The sequence below is a fragment of the Ambystoma mexicanum genome, chromosome 14 (assembly GCF_040938575.1).
Source record: "Ambystoma mexicanum isolate Mex_15411 chromosome 14, UKY_AmexF1_1, whole genome shotgun sequence".
In the NCBI taxonomy this organism is placed as follows: Eukaryota; Metazoa; Chordata; class Amphibia; order Caudata; family Ambystomatidae; genus Ambystoma; species Ambystoma mexicanum.
This window is the reverse complement of record NC_090940.1, coordinates 102,856,809-102,881,371: the sequence shown is the minus strand read 5'-3', so window position 1 is coordinate 102,881,371 and position 24,563 is coordinate 102,856,809. Positions and strand designations below refer to the sequence as shown.

Sequence of the window (24,563 nt, the reverse complement as noted above, 5' to 3'; positions counted from 1 at the left end):
ACTTGGCAATTATAAACTGGATTTGAAGGAGATGGTCTCCTCTAACCATAATGTACTTGGTTTGCATCTTCATTTGCACAACACACCATCAGCTAAGGTTTGGAGAGATAGTGGAATCTGTTTGTCTACAGTGGTTCAGTTTTAGTTGTAGGATAACGGATATAAGTAGATTTATAAGAAATGAAGGTCTGAGTTCTTAGACAGTAACCTGCCTGATTATTGGGACTTCTTGTGGAGTGACGATCTTGGCCCTTTAAACCACCTCAAAGGAGGGCACCCTGGTGCGAGAAGGGTCAACAACCCACCTCTTTCCAGCAGCCCTGATACCCCATTTGTATGAAATGCTGTCCTTGCAGCAGTGTTCCTTGAGGAAAGTAGGACATGAGTTTGCTTAGATGTCCCGCCCATCTTCCTTATCAAAATGAATAGCTCAAGCTTGGTCTTCGGAGCAACCACAATCGGAAGAAGAATGACTTCAGGCCCCTCACACTTGCTATCCTTTTCAAGCATGGCACTCTGTGGCGTATCATACCACAGCTCCTGCTTCCTACAGGCCACAACCATGACAGATGGGAAATCCATGATGGTGTAGCAGCCATGTAAAGACTTGGTGTGCCTCCCCAATCAGTCTAACTAAGGTGAACCTGTTGACCTCAACCAATCCCAGTACCTCACCAATTTGCATATTAAGGTGCAGACTCAACATTCCCCCAGCACACTAGGATGGACTGTAGGGATATATCCATGCTAACTCTCAGTCAGAGGTTGTAGGTGTTTGGATAAGATGCTACTGGTGAGAGCTTAGAGACGGTTGATGAGAAATGTGCCTGGAGAGTAGGAGGAGGAGGTTGGGACTGAAGTTCAGAAAGGAGTTTGCTAACTCAAAGGAGAGAAAAGTTATAAGAGGAATTGAGGAAGGCGATCAATATCGGAGGATGCTGAAGAATGAATTTAGCTTTCTGTACCCCAGAAGATGGTGGTCAAGAAAATTAAGGAGGAGTTTGGTGGGATTCATTGGGGGGAAGGAGAAAGGGGGGAAAGAGGTAAAGTCGAACGAGGGCTGTGAACGTAGGGAGGGGGTGGAAAGGAAAAATAAGGCGTGGTGGTGAACGGAAGGAGGAGGTAGCCGATGAAAGGAAGGAGCTGGGTGAAGATGAAGTTAGCGAACATCAAGAAGAGGTGGTAGGAGAAGAGGAGTTGGTGGTTGAACAGCAGGGGCAAGTGGCAACAGAAAAAAAGCAGGTCGCCAAAACTCAGGAGAAGGTGGTAGTAGAGGAACACCGGGATGATATTTTGGAAAAGCAAAACGAGCAAATTGACACCCATTATGGGAAAGCTAGAGTAGGTGATTTGGGCCCCTGGGAAGGGGCAAAGACCCTGATCCAAAGTCGTTGGACCCACAGTGGACGTGTGTACAAGAGCATGGTACAGCAGTGAGGAGGGCCAGGACCAGCATTGCCAGACATACAGAAGGGGACGACTTTCAGACTTCTTGTAATCAGGGGAACACCTTTTCGGTCACCAATAATAGTGAGCTTAGTCCAGGCTCCTCACCTCTTCTCAACACTCCTGGTAGAAGATCTCCCAGATCTCCCAGCGTATAAAAGAAACTCCTATATCTACAAGGTGGCTCTGTTTGCTTTCAGGTGGGATGTAGCTTCAGCAGAACAATGTCTTGCATCCAGTCATCAATCTCTTTTTGTTACTTTCTAAAAATTGCTGCAGAAGAAGAATCCTTTCTAAAATGGCTCTACATCGGAGTAAATATGAATGTTGATTTTGGGGGCTAATTTGTATATTTAAATGTGACCTAGAGCTATTTTTCTAGGTACCAGCCATGATGACTTCACTGTCCTATATCAAATATTATACCACTCATTTAGGTTTATTTTAATTTAATTGGGTTTGTATAAGGCGCCAATCATTTTTGATAATCTCAAGTTGGGTGAAACTATACTTCGAGGGGATTGGGTCCTCCGACGTATTCCATATCTATGACAGTAATCACCACAGTTGTGCTGCTTCGGAAAATCTTTTGCCATCTGCGTCCTGCGTCAATGACGTCGATATGCCGTCCTCGAGGGCCTCCGTCGAGCTGACGTCACCGGATGTTATAAGTAGGACGCACGACGCCCGTAGCCCCAGTTACTTTTTTTCCGCTAACGTGTTTGCTTCGGAGATCTTGCCGCGCCTCGATTCTACTGAATCCTGTTCTTTCGGTTCTTCTAACCTGTTTCTTCATTGAAGATTGTATGATGTCTTCGGCTTCTTCCACCCTGCGGTCCGGGTTTAAGAAGTGTCGGGTGTTTGGGTCCAAGATGTCGCTGACGGACACGCACAACGCTTGCCTCTGGTGCCTCGGGGAGGACATGATACGGATGACTGTGTCGACTGCCAATCGCTCACATTGAAGGCCTTGTGGGAGCGTAAGAAGAAGCTGTCGGTCGGTAAGGTGGCCAAGCCCCGGAAGTCACGTTCCACTGGTCTTTCGACGGATGATTCGAGGGGCGACTCTCCGCATCGTCGTCACGAGTCCGGGTATTCTCGGTCTGGGAGTCGGTCCCGCCATTCCTCTGCCTCTTCGAGGCACTCCAAGAAGCGCCGTCACAGGTTCTCGTCCGAGGTTGCCCGTCTGCGGGTTGCTTGTCCCAACAAGCATTCCACTCCTGAGGAATGGGATTCCTTCCGAAAGGAGATGTTTTTGATTTTTCAATCACAGGGCTCCGGTCTGTCCACGCCATCTGAGGACGCCGGCCGTGACCGTACTAGAGACACCGCTCGTCTGCCTTCGGGCTCGAGCAGTCGTCGCGACCACTGGGCGCCTTCGAGGTCCCGGTCGGACAAAGATGGTCGCTCTAGACATGCCCGTTCCAGGTCCCAGTCCTCGACCCCTTCGAGACTGCGAGAACCTGTCAAGTCTTTGAAGAAGACATCGACACCTGCGGCGCCGAGGTCGTTGACGGACTCTCTCGAGGTGTCAGGATTAGTCAGGCGAGTACAAAGGCAGCGAATATGGCAAGGGAAATGTGCACCCAGGAACTACGACTCAGGTATGCTAGAACCCAGGAGTGCAAATAGAGTGTGACATCAAAACCAATATACGAAAAGGGATGTGGGGTAAGCACCTGACCGCGAGGAAAGTCGGCAAGCGCCTTACCCCCAATTGCTGTTACAGGTACTGACAGCGCTAAACCCACGTGGAGGGCAAGCAATGACAGGATCTGTGTACTAACACTCTTGATGGTATTACATAAGGGAACTTAAGAACTGTACTCACGAGGACGAGATAAACCTCTTGAATGTCAGCTAGCCCACGAATCCTGTTGAAGAAACTGGGACCCCGAAAGGCTAGAACAGCAATGGAAGGAAAACTAAATACCTAAGTGGGAATAGTGTTTACAAAATAGTGAGGAAAACATAAGCATTCACACAGGAGCTAGCTACTACCGCACACCACACCTAATTCAAAGGGAAAATAAATGCAGAAGTGCAGTGGAAAACATGGAATGGATCCTCTAGAAAGTAAGGATCAGGAGCAGGGAAAAACGAAATAACCTATGCAAACTTCTCCCTACCCCTCCAAGGAAAGACAGGAAACTAAACTAAGAGGAAGGCTAAGGCAAACGGGTAACAGCAGCAAAGGACAGAGTCAAAGAAATATAGAACACCGACAAACTGGGCTGCATCTAAAAGGGGAAAGCACTGAGAAATGCTGCCTGCAAACAGAGGAAGACAAAAAGGGAAATCAAGGGAGCAGAAATCAATTAGCGCATGAATCTGAAATTCAGGGCGGAGGAAACAAGAAAACAGGAACAAGGAAGTAGGTACAAAGGCAAGGAACCAGGAACCAGGGACTAGTCAAAAACAGGAACACTGCAATCGATGACCAGCGCTGGACTGAAGTAAGACTGAGGCTTTTAAAGCTGCTTAACGAGCACACGCCTCGGGTGTGCTGATTGTTGCACCTGCCGCCACAGCTGTTACCTATCCTCCACCCAACCTTGTGTTGCAAGGGTGGAGGTGGAGCAGTGGGCCAGGCATTCTGGGAAGCATAGTCATTTGGTTAAAGAAGCATGCTGGCTGCCAAAAACCTGGAATGGATCCGGAAGGGAAGTAGCTGGAAAAATAGGGATTTAGCGCTCCCAAATCATCACAGCACTGGAGCATAAAGTTCGGAGGAAAAGTCCAGTAGGGAATAAACCCCAAATCATGTCCCCAAATGGTGGGAACGGGAGCGAAGGGAGCGAGTCGTGACACGAGGCTCCGTCTCCAAGGAAGTCGTTGACGCCCTCGGCGCCTAGGCTGTCGAGAGACACGCTAGGGGCTCCACCCTCGAGGCCTGTGTCGAAGCCGTCGATGCTGTCAGTCCTGCGCTCAACGCGTTTTGAGGCGGCATTGTCAGGGGTACCCCGTGGCACGGTGGAACCCCCCAGAAAGGCTCTGGCCAAGGCTAAACATGTCTTTGTGTCTTTTTCTGTACCCTCCTTCCAGCCTCTGGATTATATTTCTGAGGTGGATGAGGGGTCTGAGGAAGGTGAGGTTCCTGCAGAGGTTCCAGATGACATTGTTTCTGGTCACAATCAACTTGAGGACCTATGTCAGTCATTGCACAACGCCAGTGGTCTAGACACCTCTCCGGAGGTAGAGTTTGGTAGGCCAGAGCCTGGCACGCACGCAGACTCCTCATACCGGTGCCTCATGTCGAGGGTCACGGATTATCTGGGGTGGTCTGCCCCCCCCCCTGGGGATTTTCAGCAGGATGACCTGACTGATATCCTGTACAAAGGTCCACCAACTGACCCGGTGCTGCCATTCCATATGGCCTTGCAGAGAAGGGTGGCTGCGGCTTGGACTTCTCCGGAGAGTCTCCCGGCAGTGAGCAAGTCCTTGCTGAAGAAATATCGCCCAACCATTGGCGACCCCTGCTACTTGACCACGCACCCCACTCCTGAAAGTTTGGTGGTGCAGGCGGCTAAGGCCCCCGCAAAGCAGGCATCGTACCCTACCATCCCTCCTGATAGGGACAAAAAACGTTTTGACGGTTGGGCGAAGGTGTTTTCTTCTGGGGGTATGGTGCTTCAGGCTGCCAACTCTGTTTGTGCCTTGACTTGTTTCACGCACACTCTGTGGAACTGTATTTCCTTAGCGGCTGATCATATTCCGGAAGGGGAGCAACAGGATGGTTTCCTTGCTATCGTGCAGGATGGCAAGGATGCCATGTGTTAATCCGTTCAGTCGGGTCTGGACATGGTTGATTGCGTCAGCCGGTTTAGGGCGGCGAGCACCGTAATACGCAGGTTTGCATGTTTGCGGAAGTCGGGGTTTGCTCCTGATGTGCAGGCTCGGCTCCTCAACATGCCCTTTGATGGTGAACATCTTTTTGGCAGTAAGGCTGACAATAGTCTTGAGAGGTTGCAGACCTCCAAAGTTGCAGCAAAGTCGTTGGGCGCTGCAGTTCGCCAACCTCCGCCTTTTCTTCCTTTGGGACAGCAATGGAGGGGAGGTTCCTTTCGATATTACTCTTTAGTAAATCGAGAGGAGCTGCAAGTCAAAGGGGCAACCGTAGGAGTGCCAGAGGTGGAAAACGAGGTACTCGAGGTGCCAAGGCCGCTCGAGCAGTTGCCTCTTTGCCCTCAGGCACTGCCACAGCCGCTTCAGCTCAGTCATGAGGCCCATGCTTCTCCGGTTGGGGGAAGGCTGGCGCAGCATCTTGTAGAATGGCATGCCATTACTTCAAATGTGTGGGTTCTGGAGATCATAGCCCACGGCTACTGTCTTCCTTTCCGTCAGAGGCCTCACGACAATCCACCAGGGAATCTCTCTTTGAAGAGTCCGAATCAGCTCCTTGCGCTGGAAATTCAATCCCTGCTGGAGAAAGGCGCCATAGAACTGGTGCCTGTAGCGGAGAGGAACAAGGGATGGTATTCCCCTTATTTTTTGATTTCCAAGAAAGACGGGGGATTGACACCCATCATGGACTTGCGCGGTTTGAACAAGCTCCTCAGGAAGGACAAGTTCAAGATAGTTACTCTTTCTCAAGTCCTCCAGGCCCTTCAACTTCAGGACTGGTTGGTGTCTCTCGACCTCAAGGACGCTTATTTTCATGTGCCAATCCATCCCAAGCACAAGAAGTACCTGAGGTTCGCGGTTGGTGACTCGCACTTTCAGTTTCGGGACCTGCCGTTCGGATTGACCTCCGCCCGAGGGTCTTTACCAAGCTCATGGTGGTGGTGGCAGCATATCAGGAAAGGGGGGATTCACGTCTATCCCTACCTGGACGATTGGTTGATCAGAGCGCGCTCACCCGAGCAAGTCCTGGATCATCTTTCCGTCACCTGCTACTCCCTTCACCCTCAAGTCCCACTTGACGCCAACTCAGCAACTCCAGTACATCAGAGTAGTGCTCGACACGTTCCTGGGGCAGTGTTTTCCTCCCCAGGTGAGGGCTCACCACATTCAGCAGATGGTGCACAAGTTTCAACATGCCCAGAGTCTCCCAGTGTTCGAGTTCTTGAGGTTGCTCGGCCTCATGGCATCCTGCATTCTTCTGGTGCCAGAGGCCAGTTTGCAGGTGAGATCTCTGCAATGGGCTCTCAAGCTCCAGTGGTCTGAGTCCTCCGGCAGGATGTCGGACCCCGTCCAGGTGCCGCCCTCGGTCGCCCAGGACCTTCTGTGGTGGGCCGTGGAAGGCAATCTGATGAGGAGGGCTCCATTTTGGCTTCCCTGGCCGGAGGTGACGATCGTGACGGACGAATCCCTCATGGGATGGGGAGCTCATGCCAACGAGCTGACAGTCAGCGGTCGTTGGTCTCTGTTAGAGTCCAGACTCCATATCAATCTGTTGGAGCTCAGGGCCGTCGGGCTTGCCCTGAAGGCGTTTCTGCCAACTGTGCGTGGAAAGAATGTCCTGGTTCTGACGGACAACACAGTGGCCATACACTACCTCAACAAAAAGGGGGGGCAGGGTCACTTCCTCTGTGCAGGGAGGCGATGCAGCTCTGGTTCTCAGCCATCCAGCAGGAAATTTCGATCTCGGCAGTTCATCTGGCCGGAGACGAAAACGAGACAGCGGACGCTCTGAGCAGGCAGAGCGAGATCTCTCACGAGTGGGTGTTGGCTCAGGAGATTCTCCTGGAGATCTTCGCCCTTTGGGGGACCCCTCAAGTGGATCTCTTCGCCTCCAGTGTCAACCGGAAGTGCGAAAGGTTCTGCTCGTGGACATTTCCTCCAAGAGGAGCCTTAGGAGACGCGTTCATGGTGGAGTGGTCCTTCCCACTGCTGTACGCGTTTCCTCCAGTCCCCGTCATCCCGCAAGTGCTGCGGAGGTTATGGAGGTTCGGTTCCTGGATGATCCTCATTGCTCCGGCATGGGCCCGGAGGACGTGGTACCCGGACCTTCTCGACTTGTCCATCTGCCCTCCACGTCGTCTTCCCTACCGAGACGATCTGCTCTCACGGGAGGGGGTCAGGTTCTCCATCTAGAGGTCGGATCCCTCAACCTTCATGCTTGGCTTCTGAAAGGATGAGGTATAAGGATTGGGACCTCCCTGAAGACGTGATGGAGGTGTTGCTTTTGGCCAGACAGCCGGCAACAAAGTCCCTATACCGTTGCTGTTGGAGAAAGTTCTGCGACTGGTGCAGGGTTCAGAATGTGGATCCTTTTTCATGTGACATTCCTGTGGTTCTGTCTTTTTTGCTTTCTTTAGCCCACAGGGGCTTGCAAGTGGGTGCCATTAAAGGTTACCTGGCAGCGCTGTCTATATTTAAGCGCTCGTCTGAGGAGTGTTCTCATTTTAAAATTGCTTTAATTTCTCAGTTTCTGAAAGGGCTCACTAATGTGTTCCCTCTGTCACCTTTCCAGGTGCCCGGTTGGGATTTGAACCTTGTTCTCAAGTTTCTAATGGGTGCGCCATTTGAGCCTTTACATTCTTGTCCTTTGAGAATGTTAACCCTTAAAACTGTGTTCTTGGTGGCGGTCATTTCTGCTCGCAGAGTGAGTGAGTTGCAGGCACTTTCAGTTAAGCCACCCTTCACATTGTTTCATAAGGACAGGGTTGTCCTTAGAGTTTCTTTCCTTTCTTCCGAAGGTGGTGTCGGAATTTCGTTTACGCCAGAAGGTTGTTCTTCCGGGATTTTATCCTCCTCCACATCCTGGTAAGGAAGAGGGGAGGCTCCATAGGTTGGAACCTAGGAGAGCTTTAAGTTTCTACATTTCACGCATGTCCTGGGCCAGAATGGAGGATCAGCTCTTTATTGGTTACGCTGGAAGGCGTTTGGGACAAGCTGTGACTAAGCAGACTTTGTCTAGATGGATTATCTTGGCAATTTCTGAATGTTACCGCTTGGCGGGTAAGGACCCTCCGGTAGGCTTACGGGCCCATTCTACTAGGGGTATGGCTGCCTCTACTGCCATGTAGAGGGGTGTTCCTATTCGTAATATCTGTGAAGCAGCCACATGGGCTTCGGTCCATACTTTTGTACTTTTTGACACTACTCCCTAGATTCTATCCATGGGCAGGATCTGGCCTTTGGCAAGGCGGTTGTGTAAAGTAAGGGCAAGGAAACGCTCTTTTTTGATGGGGGCCTGACTCCGGAGGGTTAAGGCAAATCTATCGAAGGAAAGTGGAGTCAAAAGCTACCCTTGTCAGCTATGGTAGTTTGCTATTGTAGGCTGTGGAGCCTACGTCGTCGGACCATCCCATCGAAAGAACGTTACCAGGTAAGAGAGTAACTTGTTCATCTTTTAGTATATAATGCAAAGGCACCCCCTCCATCCTCTTGGTGACAGTGCTCTCTGCTAACACACCTGTTCTGTTATGCACCAAATTGCACATGCTAGAAACAATATATCTTGGAAGAATATTGACATGTCATACCACCATCCTAAAAGTAGACCACTCTAAAATAAGAATACACAGCAACTAGAGCTTTTTCATACCATTGTACTCGCCCCGTGAATAGCGTATTTCGATTGCATTTTCTCACTGTGTGGACCTAGTATTACATCGAATGTTGTGCAATCCTTCATTAAGTAAGTGTTTATATAACAATGTTGTGAGCCGAAGCTAGAAGCTGCTCCTAGGACTTTGAATTGTCCCAGTTAGGAGGAGCCACACTTGGAAAATGAGGAAATCCAAACAGCCAGTGAGATTGCAGCCGTTATATTTTGTTAATTATTTAGGATCCATTATTTTTATAAATGTCTTCTAGATGTGCCCTAATGCACCTTCATACACATTCCCAGACACACCGTAACTCTCACATTTGAATGGCACGAGTTGGCCTTAGAGGCTGTTGGTATCAAGGTACCTACGCTCTTCCATATCATGAGCAATTTGATCGCTTGATCACAAGGGGTTGCCTGCCTGTGTAACCAGCTCATGAAAGATATGGCAAACTGGCAAGCTTGTACCACCTAATGGATCCCGGGGGTGGCAGATCAATCAACTCCTCCATTTTTTGTAACGTATGCGTCCTCCCGCTGATGTCGGATCTTTAGGCTAAAGTAGTGGGTAGACCATTTGCAGTTGCCTTTGGAGTGTTGCCTAATCCATCGGTTTATCAATTGTGCGACAGAAGGGGGTGACTTAAGACCAACGTCGCTGTTCTTTGCAGGCAAAACCAGCCAAGAAAGCAATGGTGACTGTGACAATTGCAGTGGGCTGATGAACAACTAGGATACGTAGTTGTGATTACGTTGTACTTGCGGCTCATACCGGACATCTGAACGCCTTTTATTTGCTGACATTTCTCTTAACCGTTATTATTGCGGTGGAGAAAATACACAAATGGGATTAAGGAATTTGGCAGCTTTGAAAGAATGGCTGGCAGAGGGCTGCATTAGTCTGGGATTAGTGTGTTTACTTTGCTGGGTCAATGCCAAGTGGATAGTGCATGCATTTGTCGCGTTGAAGGCACCAAAGCCAACGCCTTCATACTGATGGCATTCGTACAAATTTCAAGTTGCGGATACTAACAAACCTGCCAGAAAACTTTGAGCCAACTTGAGGGAAGAATTACCTGAAGACAAGAGGGTACATTATGAAGAGACAGGGTAGGGTGGAAAAAGATCCATCGATTGATCTATCCGTCCTGTGTGGTGAACGCTGACCAAACGTCTACGTAATGATCTAGCGTTTACATGTCCATGACATCTTATTGATGCTGGATCTTGAGGTGAGATGACTCGTTTGTGCAGAAAAGAGGCTGATCCTTCCCTGTTATTAGCATAAAAAGACCACACTTTGATCCCTCAAGTGGGTGACTGCTGCTTTGCTGTGTGGATGGTCCTGAGCTGCAAGATGCCTACATTTTCCCTACTGCTTTCATATTTCAAGGCACCTCTTTTTGGAAGTTGTGATCTGAACTCCAGTTTGGTTTGCATTCGGAAAGATTTTCCTTTGTACAGATTTTCCAAATGTTAATGTGATCCCCAGCAAATCGTCTGATTGTGATCCTCACCTGATTCTGTGAGTCTGATCTTTTTAACACACTCCCTAGCTTGACTGATATTGTTTTGGGCAGACTAGTGAGTCCGTAGGCTGCATTGCTGCAGGGACATTGTGTGCCCCATTGAAGTCTATTGCATGGCACTACTCCCTGATGGAAAGGAACGTTACTCCTCCTTTTTTTTAAACTTCATTTTCATTTCTCCTTATTAAGTGTAGCTCACACCAGGTTAGTCATTTTTGCTAATGCACTGGTCCCTTACTTTTTATTGCTGGGTGCATTGCTGCAGTTTGTCCCCTGGTTGTGGTAGGAAATGTCCCTTTGTGGTCATCCTCTGGCCAGAGGCCAGGAACTAGCCTGTGTGTGCTTGGAACTGGGACTGGTTTGGGCTGGAGAAAGCCCCAATACAGATCCTAAAACCGAGTGTTGTCATGGCTGTGGCTGAGCTGCTTATCCATTGTTGGATAACTCTTAGTTTAAATGTTGCCAGTCCTCTGATAGGTGCGTTACGACCCCCCCCCCCATTAGTTTCTGTATCACAAAGGGATCTTGAGGCCAGCAATTAACTATGTAACCCATACACCAAAAGCCACAGAGGAACATCCGGGGGCTGCTGCAACAAGTGCTGCCAAAGCCAACTCACAGAAGGCAAAGCTCTGTGCTCTATTAGCCAAAAGAGGCCCTTAACCAAGGGAGGGCCCTCATGGGGTCTCCTTCGTTGAGTCACTGGTAACAACTGGTTCACTGTTCTGCACTGTGTTGAGCGTTTCCTTGAAGCTCCAGGAACCCATCTACTGGTAGCTTATTGGAATCCTCTGGAGTTGGACTCCTGTCTCCACACATTGTGTAGCTCTCTGTGCAGCACAACTTGCAAGGTCAACTCGCCAAGGGACTAACCTGATACTGTACTTAACTGTACTTTACACCAAGCCCCTGATATCCTTAACCTGAGCATTGCTGTCTAGTCACTGTACCGAGCCAGTTTGTTTAGACTTCATGTAAACTGTGGATGTCCACTAAGGTTGGCTTCCCAGAACATCACACAGAGTGGTCCTGAAAGATCCTCCTAGCAGCATGGCTGCCCAAGCGGTTACTTTGTCACGTATGTTCTGTTCTTTGCTAACTCAACACTTTACTCCCCTTTTTACTAGCAATGCCTGCTTTGTTGCATGCAATCAGGGAGAGCCACGTGTCTCCATCCAGGATCCAAATGCACCAAGTCCATAGAGTACATGTTTACTGATTTCCTTTTAATGGTTTCTGATAAGGGCTCTATTGCCTAAGCTGTAAACCACTACAGAAATCAAAAGGCGTGTTATTATAAATGTGAAGAGAAACTACATAGAAGGGGCACATCAGACTTTGACTCACGAGAGCAAAGGTTATGAAGAATAACCATTTGCTGAGTAACGGTTGGATGACCAGGAGATGGCTAGGACAGCTGGTGATACATTAGCCCAGGGTAAAGCATCTCCTATGGCAAAGGCTCATGTTCCAAAGGTATTTTAATGGACGAAAACTGCAATTTGCGTTTCAATAGTTTTCAGCAACTCGAGGGATTCTTTAGGGAATAGGGTGTTTTCCCAAACAGACCTTCTTGAAATTCTATGAAACATTACATTTGGTTCCATCTCAAATTAGGGGAAGGGCAGGAAAGTAGCTCTAGAATAGTGGAAAGGTTGAGCAATCTGTCCTTGTTTTCTTCAGACCAAAGCTTGGTCAGAAAGCAACCATCAACAGAATCAGAGTTTGCCATGACGGCACTCAGGTAGGTCTTCATAAAGACTGCGGTCTTACAATTGGTAGGTTGACGCAAAACACATTGACAACTAAATGGAGCTTGCTGATCAAATTTGACATTATTAACGGACATATTTGCTTTGAGGACATGCATGCATTACTTGCTGCAGTTCATCCAGTTGTCTGTTTTTCATCTCACTTCAGCCAAGAAGGTGAGATTGCTCCCATGTGTAAGTTGAAAAAACAAAACTGGCTGTTCATGCACTGAGTATAGGAGGCAGCCACTCCGTTGAAAAAGGACGAGAGGGACAGAACTGCACTTAGCAAAATAGGCTTACCGATCTGGAGCCTAGAGGGTGGAAGCGTATGCTGATCAGAAAGGACTCTGGCCACATCATGGATGTTCACCAAACTAGGATCGGAGATGAAAGTTCAGTGAGACGATGACTGTGGCCGAGAGTACAAAAGCAGGCGGTAGGTCCCACGGAATTAAGACCACAGAAGCTCTTTTGCCAGTAGTTGGCCAGAGGTCACTCCTCATATCTTGTCGGTGGATAGTGGCTGGGTTCATATATTGGGTGTATTTAGAGTAAAGATTAGATGCACATAAGAAGGTTGCTCGAATGAGAAAAGCTACTTGGCGAGAAGGCATTGTGGAAGCAGCCGAGTGCTTCGAGGACAAGTTCTAATAACTCTTGTTTGATTTGGATGCCATAGTTGGCACATAGATAACTGCAGCAATGAGTGAGTGTCACGGGGATTGGTGGGAATGTTAGTGTGGAAAGAGGGACATGCGGCTTCATTCACCTTTGTTGTTCCACTTTTTTCTTAGTTTGATTTTTGTAAGCTTGGCTTTGTGGACTTGTAGGATTGGAGTAGACCATGACTTTCGATCTTGTAGCAATGTGGTTGGTTTCGGAATATCACACGCTAGAAAATGTAAGACTTTGTCCCTACAGATGGTTTCTCTAAATTTAATTTAATAAAGTGTTTCACTGAGTGATAGTAGCCTAAGCAATATTTAATAAGGTTGCGAATTCAGGCACGGTTCATGAATGTAATTTAAGGTGGACATAGGTACTACATGGGTACTGCAACTAGTTATATGTAAACGCATTTCTCTGTAAATATTAGATGTGGGTATTGTGGTCCCCTCAAAGGCTATTGCAAGCAATTTGATTGATTTTTAGATAATTGCAGAGGGGCATTTGTTTAAAATAATCCCTGTAAAGCCATGAAAAATTGGTATTTTGTACTTTGTAGACCTTGCATTGTAGGACGTTTCTTTTCTAAATTAAAACACATTGGGCATTTGGTGGGTGAACGTGTCTCAACTCCATTATTATTTGTATGCTTCTAAATCTTTTATTATGAGTTGCTAATTTACTTTTGTGGCTCAGTAATGTCAAATGTGGTGTACAGCAGCTGCATCGATACATTGAATATACATGCAGTTGGTATAAAATGAATAATTTGTGTGCAGAACTGGCATGTAGAGCAGGAGTTGTTCAAGTGGACTGCACAAAACCAGCACTAACCTGTTAGCAAATATAAAGCTACTTGTCAATTTTTTTGTATTTCTGGGCAGGAACACACATCTAAAATCTGCTCGCTGCTATAGCACAGGGCAAGGGTCGCTGGGCAATTTCCTGATCTGCTGTGTTTGCCCTAAGTTGCAAAAACATGCAGAGAAATGGCCTAAAGAAAATGCAGTTTTAAAATATTTGGCGGCGATAAGAGAATATCAACTATAGGTGCAGAAGAAGGCCGAGAGTGGCCATATTGATAGAAGGACCATGATTATTAAACTTGCATAGGTACCACTGTTCCCTTAAAACAAGGGTCTTCAATCTGTGGCTTTCCAGATATGTTGGACTATGACTCCCATGATCCTTCGAGGTTTTCTGCTGCATGGCCTGACTGGAGCTGTAGTCCTGAACATCTGGCAATACAAATGTTGAAGACCCCTGCCTTAAAATGACAAGTGTAACTTTATCTGTGGATGTTTCTGGACTGTTTTAAGTTGTATCTTTATCTGCCATTTTGGGTGGCAGCAAGACCTTTCCGTACAGAACTCTTTGCATGCTGTCTAAAATTGGATCTTTCAAGCAGAGTCCAGTTCTTGGTCTCAGCAGTAGAAAGTGCCTTGTGCACCAGAAGGCTCACCTTTTCCCCTTCCTTTATTCTCCCCTGTAGTCTGTGGAAAGCGCTATAAAAATCGCCCAGGTCTCAGCTACCATTACGCCCACACACATCTAGCAGATGAAGAGGGGGACGACAGCAGAGATCAAGATTCACGGTCTCCACAGTCTTCGCCAGTCCACAGAACCGAAAACCACAAACGTAAGTCTCCTCTCCCTCTCCAAGACACAGTTTTCAATATCCATTTCCTTTCAAAACAAGTTTGTATTGCATTGGCTTTGCGGTTAACCCTCCCCATCACTGGTTAACATGCTTTGTTGTTAGCAATGGCCCATACAACGATTTGAAGTTATGGCAAGTAAGAACAAGGGGAAACAAGATCTAACTTTTTTTGTGCAGTAGAATATTCATATTACCCTGTGCCCGCTGTAGCTCTTCTAAGTTTCTCTCCAAAATACAGGCACCAGCAGACAGTGTTTATTCTACAATAGTGCCAAACAACACTCAGGGTAAAGTCTTGAGCTAAGGTAGTGTAATTTACAACCACTGTGTCAGCTGATGAAAACTCTTGCTCTTAAGAACCTTGTTGCAGCCCTGTCCTAATGTGTTGCTTGGAAAACATCTTGCGGTGGCTGTATGTGTATGTCTCAGGATGGGGTACCTTCACTGTGGAGGGTAAAGCTGAGGAGTATGCATTTCTTGCAGTAGTAAATCATGAATGCTGAGGCACCCGTTGTCTACCTTTCATGTAAGGGAACCCGCAAACTAGAATTAGGTGTCTCACTATAACGTACAACTGGGTATTGCCATATATTCCTTGCAGCATGTAGTCTGGCGCAGCAGTGGGTTTACCGTGCAGTGCCAGAGAGGAACCAGGAGTGGTCCCAAAATGTCACTATTCATGTTTTCACCTTTATCTCGCTTGCACGTGTGAGGGTCTATGAAGGAGGAGCAGTCGCACTAATTCTGACTTTATTAGGGGGATGTTGTTGAGATGTATTTCTAGCACCTCAGTTGTGAACAGGGAGCTCTGAGGGGTTAGCCAAGACCAAATCAAGGTAGGTGGATGAGAAGTCAAGGCTTAGTCTTGGGAGTGTGAGTGGGGTCAGGGGCCCTCAATGGGTCCACACAGAATAGCACACAGCAATTCAGTTTAGACTATTATAAAAATAGTTATTTATTTAAGCCCTTTAGAAGACATGGAAAAATGAAACGAGCAGGAAGCACTATCAAACATAATACAAATATATACAATCACCAGTATGTCCACCTATATACTTCATCAAATAACTCAACCAAATCATGCAGGTAAGTAATGCAGATGCAGTAAAGGATGGAAACAATCACAAGAATAGTATCCTTACTTTAGAAGTCCAAGACTAATGTGAGTGGGATCGTGTGCCCAAAAGTCACATTATTCAACACAGTATTTCTCACGAGTAAGCATTCTCTGTAGAAAAGAGTGCAATGGGCTTATTGTGGTGATTAGTCAAACTATTTAAAAGTTCTACAATTTACCCAAGGGTAGTTAAGTTCTCTCCTTTCTTTCCGACCCAAAGCTAACTCAGGGGTAGGATACCGACCCAGGTTCGTCAAACAAAGGTGAGAGGAGTGGAGTGGCATATGGAGATAGGAGACAAAGGGACTTGTTCCCAATGTTATCCTATGCAGGACAGAGGGACAGGCAGGGCAGGCCCACTGATGCTTACCTCTGAATTCGATTTTTCCTAGATGTCGATGCAGATAGTCTGAGGGTTTGATCTTTTGCCCTTTGTTCTGGTAAGAGGTGCCCAGGAGTTGTGGGTTCTAGGATTCATCCAGTTGGGTGCAGATGCAAGTTGCAACCCCTGTCGGTGAATAAATTCAGAATCTAAAGATTGAGGCCTCCTTGTGACACTGTTACATCTAGCAGCAAGCAGCAGTCCCCTGCCGAACGATATGTTAAACCCACCTGTATGGCATTATTATTCATCCTGTCAACACTTGGCTGCTCCTTTCTGGCAGAGTTGGCGCTTGCCATGGCAACGTGCTGTTGCAGTGCATCGCGCAGCGCTGAAACGAAAATCACATCATGTGATCACTCAGCTGACTATGTCCCGAGTCGGGATAGTGATGGACACGTCTCCTTAGTCTGTTTAAAGCTAGCGCTTTAGCGCAGGAAACTGCTTCTGTTCATAGCGTTCTCACTTTCAACCATTTCCTGATTCATCGATTGCCTGGTTACTGACTTCGGCTTTCTATCGGATTTCCTTCTGCCTAACGTATCAGACCCTTGGATTCCTGGTAAAACTGACCCGGACTTCATTCACGGACTGCCTCGCTTTTCGTCTGGTTGACTCTGACCTGCCCGTTGCCGACATCAGCCTGCCCCAGACTTCCGTGTAGTTTCCCTACTACGATGCTTGTCTACATGCTTGCATCTCCGCGCAAGGAGTGCACTCTGTATGTTAACACGCTGTAGTCTTCGACTTTCCTATCAAGTGCCTATACTGTCAGAGATATCACAGAGCTTCTACTTGAACACTGCAGGTAAGCCTTCTTCCTTTTGTTACAAGGGGGATTGTCAACTAACGGAAAAGACATACTTCCTCTTTGATCCTGCTACATATTTTCATTCTTCTGTTGGTTACTGCTTGCTGTGTTACTACCTAGCATTATCAGTTTACTGGGAATACTCTCAACTACAGTTACCAAGTCAGTGCACTCTGGGACGCTCTGCTGCGGTAGTGTACCATCCCGGATCTAGTGTGACCCTTGTGCCGCTTGGGGTTACTTACCTCTACTTACTCCCTGTTTTTTATTTTATCCTGCCGTTGTGCCCTAATCTTCTTGACTGTGTGGAATCCAGTTAATTGTGTTGTGGTAAGACTCTGAATATCCTTTGAAACTGTGTACAATACAGAGATTTCAATAGCTAGACATACAGTTCCTTTCTTTTCTTCTAGGGCAATCCTTCTGCAATTCTATCATTCTAACTCGTAAGCTATATTCAGTGTAGAATTTAGAAATAGCTATTGATCACAAGTTGTCACCCGTACTAATTTGTTATACTTTCCTCCTTCAGCCTGGTGAATTGGCAGTGTGTGGTTTCCCCCGCTCTTTAAATTGACCGGTCCCTCTGTCTGTTTCATACAGCAGAGGGTCATATCATAGTAAAGAGTTCCTCAAGTGGAGGAGGGCTGGTATAGGATGAACCTTGGCCTTTCATGTCCACAGGATTTTGACAGTCATCATCTCTTCACCAGTTTAGGGTTTTGTGCTCAGCACCCCGGCCTGTGTGGTGAGTAATAGACACCTCGCAAGATGGAGGAATGCGAGTTCCAGCGATGATCACCATTTGTGGGCGACTACAGATGTCCTTCCAATCACGGTCACAGCAGCTGCTCCAGGACAGATTCCCTTGAAAATAGGAAGATAGAATTTGGGGAGAAGTTGACTTGTGGCACAAGCTGGCAACCACCAAAGTTCCAGGTTAGAAAGTGGAATGGTGACGGTGCTGGTGAGGTAGACCCCAAGAGACCTGGTCAGTCCAGGGACACATCCTCAAAGGGGTCTACTAGTTCGTCCCACTAGTCCAAGGGCTGAAGCACTGCTCCAGGCCTTTGGAGATCAGGCAGAGGAGCAGGGCTTCACTGGTCCGGACACTGGAGGGGATGCTGGCTCACTTCAGGAGTCGTCTTCGTATCTTCAGCAATCTGCCTGTCTTCAAGGCATTCTTGGCTCAAACGTAGATCTGATCTGATGAATAACTGTAGAAGGCCTCCTTTGATCCAAAATCCAAGCTGGAATCCCACCAAAGGGAAGGATCTGAACCATTCAAACAGCCAGTAGTTGTCCAATCAGGGACAATTAGTGGTTTCATATCTGCTCTGGAAGCAGACTTTCTGGCACCAAGGATGTGGACTGGGACTAGACCGTCCCAGCCCCTTCCTGGGCCACACATACAAAGGCACACTAGCCCGCAAAAGCTGCAGCCTTCCCGAGCGAGTGTATGATTTCATATGGAGTTTCATGAACTGAGAGGGCAGAGACAAGGCCAAACTACAATATAGCTAATCTTGTGGCACAGCCATTTTAGGGCACTAGCTACATGTAATTATAATAATTATAATTGGTTATTTAGAACGTGCTTAATACCCAGTTGTTTCTAAGCACGGACCCAGGGATCGAACCTATGCTGCTTCGCATCGTCTTGCTTCCAAGAAGAGCGCCTTGCCCCCAAGTTATCCTCCCGAGACCAATATGCAGTAAATGAAAATGTACACACCACAAATAATGCAAAAAACAGTAAGAATGTAACTGCTGCCACCAGCTTGCCTTTAGGCACATATAAAAGTGACCATAAATTCCCTGTGTAAAAAGCTAGTGTGATGCAAAAGTATCCCCATTGCACTGCATTGTATGATGTGTGTGCAATAAACAAATCCAAGCATTGGCAATGCCAACAGTTTGGGCTTTTGTATAGGCCTGGGAAAGGCACTTGCCAGGCACTGCCGTAGCTGTATTTATTAGCTATCGATGATTGCAGCTGCAAAATGGGCCGAGTGCATGGGCATCCAAGCAAATGACTAATACTCATACACAAGCCAAAACTGTTGGCTTTGTCAATGCCTGTTTTTACCAGCACTTACATTGTGCTTATAAATATTGGGTGAGCCCAGACCTGGTTAAGAGGGTTTACTGTGATTTTATTGCTGAAATAACAGTGATGTACAATTACAAAGTGCAATAAATATTGCAAGAAAGAATATCGGCATGCCATTTACATTGCCCATTGTGAAAATACCTTTTTTCTTTGGGAGCCCCGCCAAACCCTCTGCCTTACCTCTCCTACTCATAAACTCTCCTTGTCTCCCTCCCCTTTATCCCAGTTTTAGCCTAAATCTTTTTTTTCTCTTTTCTTTACACCCAAAACTCACCCCTATCATTACACTTTCTTGCCTTTATTTCGATATTTTTTTCTGCTGGTCTGTATTTTTTGCCCACTCTGTTAATTCTAGCAATATTTTTTCATCTTTGTAAATTCAGTCGTTATTATTTCCTGCAATATTGTCACTGGATACCAGGTAAGACATTTTTATTATGCCAGTAGCGCGTTTACAACTCAAATTAAGTCATTAACTCTAAGAAGACTTCTTTGATGTTAACACTTGATTAAAACGAGCTCCAAGAATTCCCATGAGCAGGTGTTTTGGGCCGGGAGGGGTGGTAATGGCCATATGGATTAGCATGGCCATGGGCAGTCAAGGAATGGGAGGTTTGGTCACAGTAGAATTCGTCGATTTCAAATTTGTCTAATTTATTTGGCTGCAAATATGTGGGGTGGGGGTGGGTAATCATGATAATTAATATACAGGGTAGACTTGGGGGGTGTACAGGGGGGCTACTCCTGCATATATTTGTGACTAAATTGAATAAAAGAAAGAAAGAAATCTTCGAATTCGATGAAAACAACTCTACTAAATAACATAGAACTGGGCAGTCAATGGGTGGGCAAATAACCAAACAATACCTACAATCTGTTTGCCTCTCCTCATATGCCAATTATCCCTATCTGTACTTTAATTCATTAGTTTCAGCTTATATGTGGTGCTAAAGGGCCACCTAATAGCCAAAACTAACAGGAATTACAAAGGGAAACAAAGTGTCCAGTATTGATGGCCTGAAGGACTGATCAGTTGCTTCATAACATGTGAGCAAAAAGGCAAGTGAAGTGAAGCTAAAAGCTTTACTTCCCTTCAAAAGGTCAGGCAGGGTTAAAAGCAGAGCAAAAAGAAAGGGGTGCCGTAGGAAACTATGGACAGGAAGTTGCAACAAAAAAAATATTTCCTAGCACATGTCGGTGTGCCTTATTGCATGATTTCAAACTGCAACCCTAGCGGGTGCACTGTGCAAAGATCATGCAATCTGTTGCCTTAAAATCAGAGTACTGTCCAATCGAAATCGTCTTGCTTTAAAGAACATTTAGCACAGAGCTTTGTTAGCAATGTTCCACATTCCCCCTCAAAGGAGCAATACTGTCAAATTATCTTTTCATTGAGAGATCTGAAAACACATTTTCTTCTTAAATTGTAGCTTACTTTTTATTGTGTACTCATTGTTAATCACCTGCCCATTCTCTAACATGTGGTTCCTTAAAAAAAAGCAATGTTGAGGGTTCACATTAAATGACATTTTTTTGTTTAGTTGATTAGAACTTTTCACATAGAAAATTGATAAATCATCATTCCATCATTCATTCCATATCCTACATTTACATTATCTTACTTTACATCCTTGCAGTCAATAGGTTTTTAAATGCATTCCTCTAATAGTTTGTATATAATGAACAGACATCTTACCAGAGCCAAAATTAACCCAACTAAACAGAGTTAAAAAAAAATAGATAAAGTGTACAAAGTTTTTAAATAGGTTCCTTCTTTATGACTGTTGCATTACAGCTGATTAACAAGTGCTTTCGTGTTTCTCTATCAATCGGATTCCTACACAAATGACTGAATCTGTCTGATTTAGCTAATCCTCCATCGGGACCTCGCTATTGAGAGTCCTTAATATATTGAAGCAAAACCTCTGTGATGAATCCGATGATGTCATCACTCTTTTCCCAGAGTTAGCCTCTTCCCATGTGGGCACGGGACGACAGCCATTACCTGATCCTGGGTGGCGGCTGCATGAGGAAGGACCACATGGGGCGAAGTGACTGTCAGGGGGATGACCCGGCATCATCGGATGAAAACACATATTCCCCTTTCCTGGATATCCCCTCAATTCCTCATGCCTTTATAGAATACTAGGGTAGAGCCCTTCAACCATAAAACCTGCTAATAACATCTTTCAGTGTTCTGGGAATGAAATGCCAAAAACTGCCTACTATTCCCATTTGCATGGAAACACTGGGACGAGGAGGCTGAACGGAGTAATGAAATGGGGAAGCCGAGAAGCCCAGGACGTGCTCTAGTGGTTTCTAGCGCATGATAGGTGCTGGGACATTTAAAATTCAAAACAAGCATGAAGCAGAGAGATGCTGTCGGGAGGAGCCTCATCCTTTCGGTGCTGACCAAGTGACTGCTGCGCCGCACAGGGGACGGTGGAGCCCGAAGGCTCAGGAAGTCGGCAGAGGAAGGACTGCAGAAGCGGGTTTGCCCTGTTGGCACGGTAGCAGGAAGCGAAGAGAAGTCCTCCCGACAGGGGCTCAACAGCAAAACGGGGGCTGCCAAGGACGTGGAAGTCACAAGCTGAAACCGGTCAATGTTAGAAAGACCATGGAAGGGGAGTATACCAGGTGTCCTGCGAGGCTGGAGTCTGCTTCCAAGTTGTTTTGCTTTCATGTTGTTTTGTTGAATAAAGAATCCCAAGGAAGACTCATACCCTTAGAAGTGTGAATGTTTGAAAATACTTGGGGAAGGGAGACATTCTTCCTAGAAGTGGATTGCAACGCCAAGACAAAGGAGATATCCTCTTGGTCTATAACGAACTTTGATTATCTTTGATTAACTTTGATACTCTCAAATGATCTATTGCATTGGTGAATAGAAACCTGGGGAAGGGAGCCATTTTTCTGGAACTGTGAATACTATCCATTGAGAGTGGTTGTGTTGGAGTTGCACCTTTCTTTTGAACTTCAACATTTCTGCACTTCCAAGGCCAAATACATTACCCATAACACCTTGGAGTTGCTTTTAGAATGTGAGGGCTAGAATAGAATTTCGGACACAGGACATTTTTGCTTTGGACATCTTGACACAGGACAGACCCTTTGTGTTAGTTGGGGTAGGGAAATACCTCATAGAGGAAGGATAGTGAGGCATTTTTCAACCCCCTTTTACTTTGAATAAACATTTGTGACCAGTCATGAGTTCTCTGTGTTTGTCGCTCATTCCTGGATCCTCGCACCTCATATAAATATTTCTATAGTACATATCTGGAAATCTAGACAAGTACCTGGGGATGAAGTTGTACGGCACTGTGGTAGAGATTTAGAACTTACAATATGAGAAGCTTGACTACAATGCTTAAAGAAAATCATTTATTTTTCACCTTTATAGGGTTCTCGAGAAGTGTGACTATTGGAAGCAATTGTTAGCAATATAGTTTAACATTCTCCTACATACCCCACTGTCGACTTAGGTTACTGTGTACAGCCAAGTTTAAATCCTCAAAACTTGAGTCCTCAGGGCAGATCTAGAATTTGTATTAATATTTTTTGTTTGTTCCATTTAATGAATGACTTCCAAGAAGGAATACCCAGTTTGTGCCTAATTAGCACTAATGGCAATGAAGAAGGAAGATTCATATTTTTGTCCAAAAACATCCCTCCAAGATAGTAAGAATTTCCCTTTTTTGGAGAGGCCAATAGTTCCAACTCATTAATAAATGCAGGTAACTTTCCCTTTAAAACAAAGAATGGGATAAGTGAAAACCTGCAATATCATATAATGGGGACAATTTGGTTTTCAAACTTAATTTATGTCCAGATGGATTAAGTTTATCATAAATTTGGAAAGGTCTAAGTATTGCAGGTGTGATATTATTTTCAATTTTATTTTATATAAAGCCCATAACCTTTTCATTTCCTCCAATCGCTCTTGGTTATCAGAACTGCCGATTTAGTTGGATTTATTTTCAAATTATAAGATGACATAATTTTTGTTTTTCAGGCCTGACGAGGTATGTTGGAGACCCACTTAGATATAGTCGAACACAATTATTTTGTAAGCAAATAATAGGGCTGGAATATGTAAATAAACAATTTTAAGGGAAACTTAGTGGCATTTTAGTAATTCAGCAAGCAGATAGGCAAGGTATAAATTAAAAAGGTATTGAGCGAATACACGATCCGGTCTTAAACCAGTCATCGTGTATAAAGCTTTACTAAATCTCCACCACAAATCCAACCTTATCTGGATAGAAACAATTTTATGAAGCTCTAGAATCTGCTTGAAAAGGCCCTCTGGGTTTCCCCAGCACCCTAGCTTTGTTCCACATGGTAAATAGAGGGGTGGGTTACCTTTAAAGCCAAGTTTGTTGTTGCAATCCCTAAATAAATAACAGGTACCAGCTAAAAACCCAGTCTTTGATGTAAAGCTCCAGTGACCCCTACCCCACCAGGGAACCCGCAAAAAATGTCCAGGTTCAGGTAAGTGCTTACCTGAAGATCTTTCATCAAACACACTTTGTTCAAGTTCAGGTAAGCCCCACTCTCAGACAATTGGAATTACTTTAGAAGTTTTCTCCATAGGAATCTATATGACAAAGTCCATAGGCAAGCTGCGTTTATGGGATAAAGTTAGGTAAGTCACATTTGTACCCACATTTGGAGCTAAAGGGTCAACAGATCCATGGCAGACCCCTTCAAAAGCTCCAGGCTTGAGGCACATCCAGCCAAATATGGATAGAAGCAGAGCATCAAGAACACCAGTGCAAGTAAATGGTAATTAGCATTAAAGGGAACCTATGAAACCCTGCCGCTTCTGGTCACAGGGGACAAGGGGACTTTACCCCTCTGCACGTCTTGTCCTCTTTTACCACAACTGGTGGTTCTCTCCTTTTTGCCTCCTTGCCAAAACCTATCCCTTGTTCTTATTTTCCTTGACTTCCTGGCCTGCTGTGTGTGCCACCTTTTCCAAAGTCCTTCCTCCTATAAATCTTTAATGCCACTTCTCCACTATGGGTGTGCCTTCCCACCTCCTCTGCATTAGATGTTGCCTCTTCCACCTCACTGATGGATTTTCTTCGTCTTTACTTCCTCTTCCCTTCTGGTCTTCTCTCCCAGTTACTCCTCCTTTGTTGTTGTCAGGTAAGATTTTCATAGCAATGATACATTTTCCTGACCTGTGTCAACCCCAGAACCTTTTGCCTTTAATGGTGGATTATTTTTCCTTATACCTTTGTGAGTGGGAACCTTTTACCCACACTCACAGAATCTTTTACTCTTTTTACGGGTGTCATTTGTAAGACTTTCCATAGTGTATCCTCTTTGACAGCTTATTTGTTTTTTATTTATTTATTGATGCTGGGTTGCCGTAGGGGGCTCCCCATTTAACATTCTCTGGCTAACCTCAATCAACCTAATCTATATTCTAGGTGTGCCCCACCCCCTTTACCTAAACAGTTTTGTTGAAGCCTAGGCCTCTCTCCCACTATACAGGATTCTCAATTCTAGGTGTGTTCCCCATACCCAAATTGTTTTCTGAAACCTAGGCCACACCTGCACACTATACTGTGGAACCTGC

General features: G+C 45.8%; 1 protein-coding gene across 6 annotated transcripts in view; it reads left to right on the top strand.

Moving 5' to 3' along the window:
• Positions 1-24,563, top strand: part of DPF3 (double PHD fingers 3) — a 773,243-nt gene that overhangs the window by 650,869 nt on the left and 97,811 nt on the right. For all 6 annotated transcript variants that reach the window (XR_011283929.1, XR_011283928.1, XM_069638613.1 and 3 more), the window contains one exon: positions 14,386-14,532. Coding sequence is in view for 4 of the 6 variants with exons in the window: in XM_069638613.1 (XP_069494714.1) it covers positions 14,386-14,532 (147 nt within the window). In the remaining 2 variants the exon portion in view is untranslated. The remainder of the gene's footprint in view (positions 1-14,385; positions 14,533-24,563) is intronic.